This window comes from Echinops telfairi, unplaced genomic scaffold (assembly GCF_000313985.2).
Source record: "Echinops telfairi isolate 266 unplaced genomic scaffold, ASM31398v2 ScPeMD7_443;HRSCAF=831, whole genome shotgun sequence".
NCBI classification, from domain to species: domain Eukaryota; kingdom Metazoa; phylum Chordata; class Mammalia; order Afrosoricida; family Tenrecidae; genus Echinops; species Echinops telfairi.
The window spans coordinates 77,315,137-77,323,773 of NW_022104341.1; the positions used below are offsets into that span (position 1 = coordinate 77,315,137).

General features: G+C 34.9%; 2 protein-coding genes across 2 annotated transcripts in view; both read left to right on the forward strand.

Moving 5' to 3' along the window:
* The window catches only part of FAF1 (Fas associated factor 1), a 525,932-nt gene that overhangs the window by 416,068 nt on the left and 101,227 nt on the right, over nucleotides 1–8,637 (forward strand). The window contains exons 14-15 of the mRNA XM_004699438.3: nucleotides 4,607–4,743; nucleotides 7,819–7,907. Of these exons, the coding sequence (XP_004699495.1) occupies nucleotides 4,607–4,743; nucleotides 7,819–7,907 (226 nt within the window). The remainder of the gene's footprint in view (nucleotides 1–4,606; nucleotides 4,744–7,818; nucleotides 7,908–8,637) is intronic.
* Nucleotides 7,994–8,563, forward strand: LOC105978291 (spindle and kinetochore-associated protein 2-like). The gene is made up of 2 exons (XM_013003811.2): nucleotides 7,994–7,999; nucleotides 8,129–8,563. The coding sequence occupies exons 1-2, from the start codon at nucleotides 7,994–7,996 to the stop codon at nucleotides 8,561–8,563; spliced, it is 441 nt and encodes a 146-aa protein (XP_012859265.2).

Here is an 8,637-nt window from a genome sequence, read left to right on the forward strand (position 1 = left end):
GTCATCGTCCTCAAGGCCTGGTGGGCCAGGATGTGCTCCAGTCTCTCCTCCTCCCCCGTCATCTGCTCCTGTGTGCTCTGGTCAGATATATCCTTCTCCGGAAGCTGCAGATTCAGTGCCATCCTTTGAAATAAATTCTTCTCGGGGGAGAAAGCAACCTTTTTAGGAACTACTTCAGAGACTGCTTAAAGCCTTACATAGAAATCAGTCCTGTGTCCCGAAAGCAAGTTCATTAGTCATTTATAACCGAATCACGTAGAGAAGAAATGCTAAACCCGCCGCCATCAAGTTTATTCTAATCTATAGCAACCCTGTATAGGGTTTTTGAGACTATAAATCTTTACAGGAGCGTACAGTCCCATCTTTCTCCCACAGAGTGACTGATGAGTTTGAACAGCTGACATTGTAGTTAGCAGTCCAATGCTTACTCATACTTTACCTCAATATGCTGAATCAGAATCTCTGAGTAATGATAATGAGGAATTTACCATCTAAATAAACTCCCTAGGCCACTACAAGTTGAGGATCACTACCTTTATAGTCAGTGTTCCTCTTCTTAGTAATATACCTTCTTTACTTTACTCAGTTTGAACTCTAAGGTCTTAGAACTACTTTCAAAAATCAGAAACAATCCTCAAAGGACAAAGGAGAATGTGCTAGGGATGCTGAAGATTATTCTCAATGGGAATTCTAAAAGCGAGCTGGACGATGCAATAGTCATGCTGCCTTGTGGTAAGACACAAATTTCTCAGGCTGGCCTGGTTTTGGTATACTTGACATTCCTAGCAATTTCACAAGTGTCACCTCACCACTTAATAGAATCTTGTCTTTAATATCCTATTAAAGGGAAAAGAGAATTGTGACTTGGCTAGACAGGTAGATGATTCCTAAGGAGCTTTGGTGGTATAGTGGGCTATGAGTTGGGCTGCTAAAACCACAAAGTCAGCAGTTCAAATCCCCTCGCCACTCCTTGGGAGAAAGATGACATTTTCTTCTCCTGCTAAGATTTATGGCCTTGTAGACCTGGAAAGGCACTTCTACTTTATACTACCCCAGGGCAGTGAGTTTGGTTTTGGAGTAACCCTTATAGGAACAAAGGACCACACCTTTGCCCTGTCGAAGGGCCAGTGGGTTTAAAACACCAATCTTTTCGTTACTAGACAAAATCTTAACCAGGGCTCCTTAAACTTTTGACGGTTACATTGAAGTATATTTTTCATCAGACGTATGCCTCCTTTTACAAGTATACAACTAGTAGACAGTAGATAGGCAGTCAGAGTTTGTGAAATTTCTTCTTTTCTTCCTTCCCCCAAAATTGCTAGGTTTCTTTTCGTATATGTATATAGCCTTAGTAAGCATCCGTGACCTGTGTAATTGTGACTCTGAAATAAATTAAACTATATGCTCTTTTGAATTAAAATAAGATCTGATTTCCCTTAGCAAGACAGAAAAGACCAATACTTCAGAAACTGAAAATTTTACTAATGATTAACATATGCTAGCTATTTATTTTTCTCTCCAAAATTGAGATGAAAACCATTTAACCTTCCCATTTTTAGTTTTCTAGTAGCGATAACTGATGCATATAGGTTACTGATGATATTTTGTTTCTTCAGCAAAGAAAATTCAGACTTCCAATTTCCTACCACACCCTTACCTCCTTCTCCATTAATCCTATTTCAACATCATCAGTGTATTGCTTCTTATACTTTGTTTATGACTATGAATTTCCCTTCATATTTTTTCACTTCATGTTTTTCAACCATTCCTTTTTCCTTCCAGCCTTCCTTTCTTTTAGTAAAAGCATTTATTCTATGTCTGCATGTTTGTCGTTTTGGTTTGAAGCTTTGAGGGTTTATCTGACAACGTGTTATTCTCCCCCTCAAATAGGTCTATAATAGGTAGGTAATTAAAAACCAAAGCCATTTCACTTGTCACATAATGGTTGTCATTGATATCCTTGTAGGGTTTGATATTGTAAAAATCCCTTTGTGACATCTGAATTGGATGAGTGTCATGTATAGCTAGGCTGGCAATGTTACTGCTGGCCCCGGATATACTGGCAAATGTTATTCTCTTCAAAGGAAGAATATCACACAGTTTAGAGTACCATTCTTTCTCTTCTAAACAACTTATTTTACCAATGTCTGTTTCGGTTCTAATGTTTTTAAGGGAGTCTTTTAGCCCTGATAGTATAACTATGTATGATGACTTTGTTGTATGATCGTGTGTCGAGCAGTGGAAGCAGACCCTCTCAACCATGAGAAAGATGTGATATCTTAGAACGTGCTACCTGAAGCCCTTGTAAATGATAATAGAAGGCACTGACAAGTAGAAATTTTGTAATTTGGTGCTATCCATTGGCCTTACAGGCTCTTGATTATTGCAATTTGAAAATCTTGAAATAAACATAATTCAGGTCTCAGATTACATAATCAGATTAATTAAAATTTTAACAAAGCCTCTCCTTAATTAGAACAAATTGCTAGTTAAGGCCACTCAAAGTGTCAGCTGACTCTATGATCCCACATATTTTTTAACAACTTTCCCAAAATTAGAGTGACCAGTAGAAAACTGACCGCTCTGTTGAATCTTCTAGTTAATTAAATGGCTATGTGCTTTCTTGAAATTTGTATTATGTATTTATTGCTTTAATTTCAATAACATACTTATGTTTTTAAATTATTTTCCTTTCTGGCACACCTATTTACAAAAAGAGAATTTAGGATGCACACAATTTCTAGGCATATTGTCTTGAAATTAAGTTGTGAAAACTACTGAGACTTAAAGATTTTTTTCTTCCTTTTTTCCATATTTTCCTTCCTTCCTCCCTATTTTCCATTTTTGAGGAATTGGGTAGATACCTTATTCTGTTCATCTAGGATTTAATAGCACTTGTGAGGCTAGTGCTGTGATGGGCATCTACTGTGTGAGATCCACTTAATCCAATGGTGTGAAAGCAACAAGGACTTATTTTCTCCCTTTTGTAGGAAATGGCATTCCAACTGTTTTTTGACATCTGTAATTTCAGAGGTTGCCAATGAACAGATCAGGGTCAAGACTGACTTAAAATATTTTAGTAAGAGGCAGAAAGAAAAATGAGATCCTAGCTTTCTAGTCCCCTGATCTACACATCTCCATTCATGAGCTGAAGCTATGTGGGTATGAAATTTGGTATGGAGGCTTAGGCTACTTGAGTACCTTTTATCCCATAATAGTTGTGGAATGTGAAGATCTGAATTTTCATTGGGGCTCTCAATAAAATTTCATGGCCAACAATGGATTTCTTAAGGCCTTGTCATTTCAAATTGCGATGAGGTCTGGTTATTGCTATTGTAAAGGTGTATATGAACCTGACTTCCAATGAACTTCCTGCAGTGGTGCTAACATATCTTGACACTCTTGCTGACAATTCTAGTGGCCCTTAACATGGGCTACTTTTCTGTAGTCACAGCACCAATTTTGAGGAGGAGTCAGCCTAAATTTTAGGGTGAATATCTATAGACAAGAAATATATTGGCTTTAAAAATTAAGAGGTTTGATTCTGTTTTGAATTTGGATATCAAATGAATCTGAGCACATGACATTTTAATGCCGTTTGTCTTTTCAAATAGATTTACTTTCTTAATGCATGTGACGACAGGACTTTGCTCATCAGCTAGAACATACATTTCAAAGGAGTTGTTACCTAAAATATTATCATAAGGCATAAGAAAACACACGATTTAAGTTGCCTTTCATGAACATAATTAAGAATTAATAAGCTAGTACCAGTGGCTAGTCCCTAGAATTTCCACTGTTTTGCCTTTTGTGACCTGTGTTATTAAAAGTCCATTATTTTTACAGACTTTATTAAATTGGATCTTATTAAAGCATTCTATATTTGCATTTGGTCTTTCATAATTCATTATTATTATGACATTTACTTTTTACCATCAGATCTGAAAACATATCATAAGCTACCCTTTTCTCTTGAAAGAAATGCTAATTTCAAACAGTCCTCTAATAGAAGAGAAAAGCTTTATCAGTTTTTTCATTTATTCCGGATCGTGTTAAGAATACTAATGCTAGACTTCGGTATGCTAATATCTGTGAGCTTTTTTGGTCAAAAGCTTAGAATTATTATTTTTATCCCATAGTAAGTAGGAAACTACAAGACCTGCTACTACAGAGAAAACACTATTCTATAGTGTAATTCTTAATTTTAAAGACTTGTGAAAATGTTATCATTGCTCAACCTTGTTTCTTAGGAGGAATCTACTCAATTTATCTCTGTGCCACACCATATTGTTTGTCTTATTTAAGAAATTCACTCTTCTTTAAATTCATTTGATTTGTTTTCTTATAGTTTATGCTGGTACAGCTTGCAATGTTTAGGACTGAGAATCCTGTGTTGTCAGTCCCAGTCGGTGTTTAGAATATGTTTCCTGCTTTCTCGATAATCACACATGCTTTAGTTTAAAAATCAATGTAGCAAGATTTTATATACAGATATCAGGCTTGTCTAGTTTTAACTAATTAACCACGGACTAAATTTTGTGCTGGGGTTCTAGTATAGTTATTAAACTCCAAAATGAAACTTACTTTGGATTTTATCTCCTTTTAGATTTCTGACAATGTGCAATAGACACTTTGGCAGTGTTGTTGCACAAACCATTCGCACTCAAAAAACAGATCAGTTTCCACTTTTCCTGATTATTATGGGAAAGCGATCATCTAATGAAGTATTAAATGTGATACAAGGTAAAGTACATGTAATGATCTGATCATTTTTATTTTTCAAAGCTTACTGTGATTCCATTTCTTCTAAAAAATAATTATGCATTTGAAAATAATAGACTATTTTGAGGGAAGATCACCTGCCAAAATATATAGGTCTTATGAAAAATGAAATTCACTACTTAAAACCCAATAGAAACTTCCTAATAAATTTGCACAGCCCATAGGACATAGATATTCAAGTTAGTTATTCAGATTTGTTATATTCTCTAAACTGGTGAATTTATTTAGGCAATGATCAGCTGTCAAATATGACATTTATTATCTATATATAGATAATTGATTTCTTGCTATAATATTGGTTACTTGAAAGGAATGCTTATCTTCAGTTGTCTAGAAAAATCCAATGGCTAAATATCACAAATCAGATAGCATGCAGTACATTGTTTATCCTTTTAGGGTGAGTCCATGTTGAGGGTGCAACACTGAGGTGTGAGGCTGTAAGATATAACCAGTAGGCACATTCTACACGCAAAGATAAATGAATAGTTTTTTTAATTTTTTTACTGTTAACTAATGTACCACTACCACCTCTCGTTCACAGCCCTGCCTCCACCATGCACCATCCCCCAGTTTTTAGACCCTTTCAGAGAATCAACAGCGTCAAAATTATTTTCATAATAATACTCAGCTGTTATTTGCCTCTTATACTGGGCTGCCTTTTCACTCGTGGTGTAAAAGCAATGGTGTATGTAAAGCAGCTGGCATTTTAGCACTGATTACGGCCATGGCAAAAAACTGTACTCATAGGCATGACATCATATCTTCACCACCATGTACTTACAATGAAAAAGCAAAGAGAGAAAAGGCCATTTTAGAATGCCATTAATGAAGCACTAAATTAATATTTTTACTAAATCTCAACTTTTTAAATAGTTTATGTAACAGGACATGTGCTTAAAGCAATTATACTGAATACCAAAATATTTGTGTGGTGGCTTCAGTTTTGAGCTGCGATTTTTTAAACCAAAAGTCATTTTTATTTGAAAATATAACTGACAGATAAGCTATGGTCAAGTAGCCTGGGCAGATAGTTTTTCCAGAATGAACAAAATAAATCTGTCACTTGAAGAAAAATAATTAACAGTATTTGCTGTCAGTGTTATAAGTAGAGTGTTCCAAAGAAAATGCATATCTACCACCATAAGATTACTGCTTTCATATTTTTAAGATATTAATAAAAGTGATACTTTGAGTACCATATATACTCGAGTATAAGCCGACCCGAATATCAGCCAAGGCACCTAATTGTACCACAGAAGCTGCATTAAAAATGTGCTGGGAAAACTCAGCTTATACACGAGTCCAATCGGCATATGCTCTTTTATGTCAACATTAAGAAGAAATATATAACTGAGTGAGTCAGTATTTTTTAAATGACCACAGCATATTATAAAGTCATGCACTAGCAAAAAAGATCCATTCAAAGTACAAAATAGACCAATGGATTTTAGCATAGCCAAGTTCACTGATACGGCTTCAAATTCCTCCTTGCAACATTAAACACACACATATTAGTTTGAGTTAGTATCAAAGAAGAATATCCACAGTTATCTATTAAAACACTCCTTTTAACAGAATTGTATGTGAATGGATATATTGGATTATGTAAGATATGGCAAAAATAAATTAAAAATAAGGGATCCTGGAATGTAGGGAATGGGAGGAAGGGGATAAAAGGGAGCTGATATCAAGGAGTTCAAGAAGAAAGAAAATGTTTCGAAACTGATTGTGGTAGCAATCATTTAATACTGCTTGATGTGATTGATATCTGATGTTATCAATGAAGATATCTGTGTTATGTAAGAGCTCCCAATAAAATGACTTTAAAAATTTTTTTAAATCCTTTTCCAACTACATATTTCTATGAGGCCAGCTTTTCTTGATGAATTTCAGCCAAAGCAACAATATTATAATCTATGTAAGGTAAAAACAGATCTAAAAATGTAGATATCTAATATTAAGCTAAACATTGTAGATATTTACATATTTATTTGCTAAGGACCACAGATGTTCCCTAATGTCATGCTGCCAGCGGTTATAAGAAAACATTGGGGAAAGGACCATCAGAAGATCATATAGTCCACCCTTTCGCAGGAAAAGCACAAGCTTAAGTTCTTGCAGTTCTTTGGTCTTCATTTCATTAATGAGTCATGAATACCCTCTTTGCTGACCCTGGAAGAAGTCTCACTGTATCTGCTTATAGTTTGAGAAGAGAGAGTTGATATATATTTAGGTATTCTTACACATTGTTTTTTTTTAACTGCATCCAAAGCAAATAACAAGGACTTGATATATTTAGAAAGTGAAATTTTGACTTACAGAATAAAGTTACACTAGGGGAAATGGAGCTTTTAAAATACCTAATTTGTCTAGTAATGTGAAAGTAACTTGATAGAGCAAAATATAAATTTGGCAGGAAAATATAGAAAATTATTTCTGAAATAAATTTTGTTTCACCAGGAAATTTTTAGTGACAAGAGAATCTTAATTAAAGAACATTATAGTAAAGTGGCGCTTGATTCACACCCAGGTGGTTTCAAACCCTGGCCCACCACTTAAACATCTTACTTTGGGTGGGCCAGTTTCTTCAGCTCCCTAATTCTTGGTTTTCTTTTCTATAAAATCAAAATGACAGCAGTATCTTCATATTAATTGAGATAATATATGTAAAATGCTTTTTTTCCTCAGTAGTGTATAAACAAATGGTAGTTGCTGGGTTATTAAATAACTAAATTTTGGTAACTTAAAAAGAACTTTTGGTATTTATAACTTGGACAGCCTTTACAATGCTATAAATACTAATTTAAGAGATTGCTCCCTCAAATGTGAATATTCTGAAATTTCAATTGCCAGTATACTGCTTTACTCTTACTGAAACATGTCAATGAAAATATTACATTATTTTAATTAGATGTTAGCATACTGGCCTGTGTATTTTTAGATGATAGTTATTTCTTTCTGATTAATTCTAGAATGACTGTCCATTTTTAAATAACTTTAATAATGTGAAATTTGACAATGTCCATATTTTGCTAGGAAACACAACAGTGGATGAATTAATGATGAGACTCATGGCTGCAATGGAGATCTTCACGGCCCAACAACAGGAAGACATAAAGGATGAGGTAAGGTCAAAGGCTAAGTAGGATTTTGGTGAAGTAATTTGTTAAATGATGATACATACTTCTGTCATGATGGATAAATAAGGATTATGGGGGTATATTTCTAGATTAACCAAGATTTGTTATGCCAGGAATCAAACCATTCTTTTCATGACCCCAAGAGCCAATAATTTGTTTAAAGTTATAGACTACTTATCCTTTTATAGATTTGAGATGCTAATGAGAGGTTGATTGATTTGCAAGAAACAAATTATAGAGCGCCTCCACAGTCTGAGGAATGTCAACTATTCAACATAGAGGCGGAGGTCGACAAACTGGAACTGATGTTCCAGAAAGCTGATTCTGATCTGGACTGCATTCTGTACATGCTGGAATATGAAATCAAGAACAGTTATCCTGATTCAACTGGTGAGAAAAATCCAGTTACGCTCTTGAAGGAATTGTCAGCTATAAAGTCTCGCTATCAAGCTTTGCATACACGGTTTAAATCAGTTACTGCTGGACAGAAAGATACTAAGAGTCACATTTGTGTTACTTTGACTAAGACTATGACCATGATACAAGAACTACAAAAGCTAACAGACCTGGAGCTGCCACCATGGACGGAGGAAGGGAAAACTGCGGAAGACCAATTAAAATCTCACATGACAAATTTGTAAAGAAATGGACTTGCAAAAGGGAACTCTAAAGGAGGTCAATTCCACAGTACTTTAGGAAGCTGTTTTAACACTTG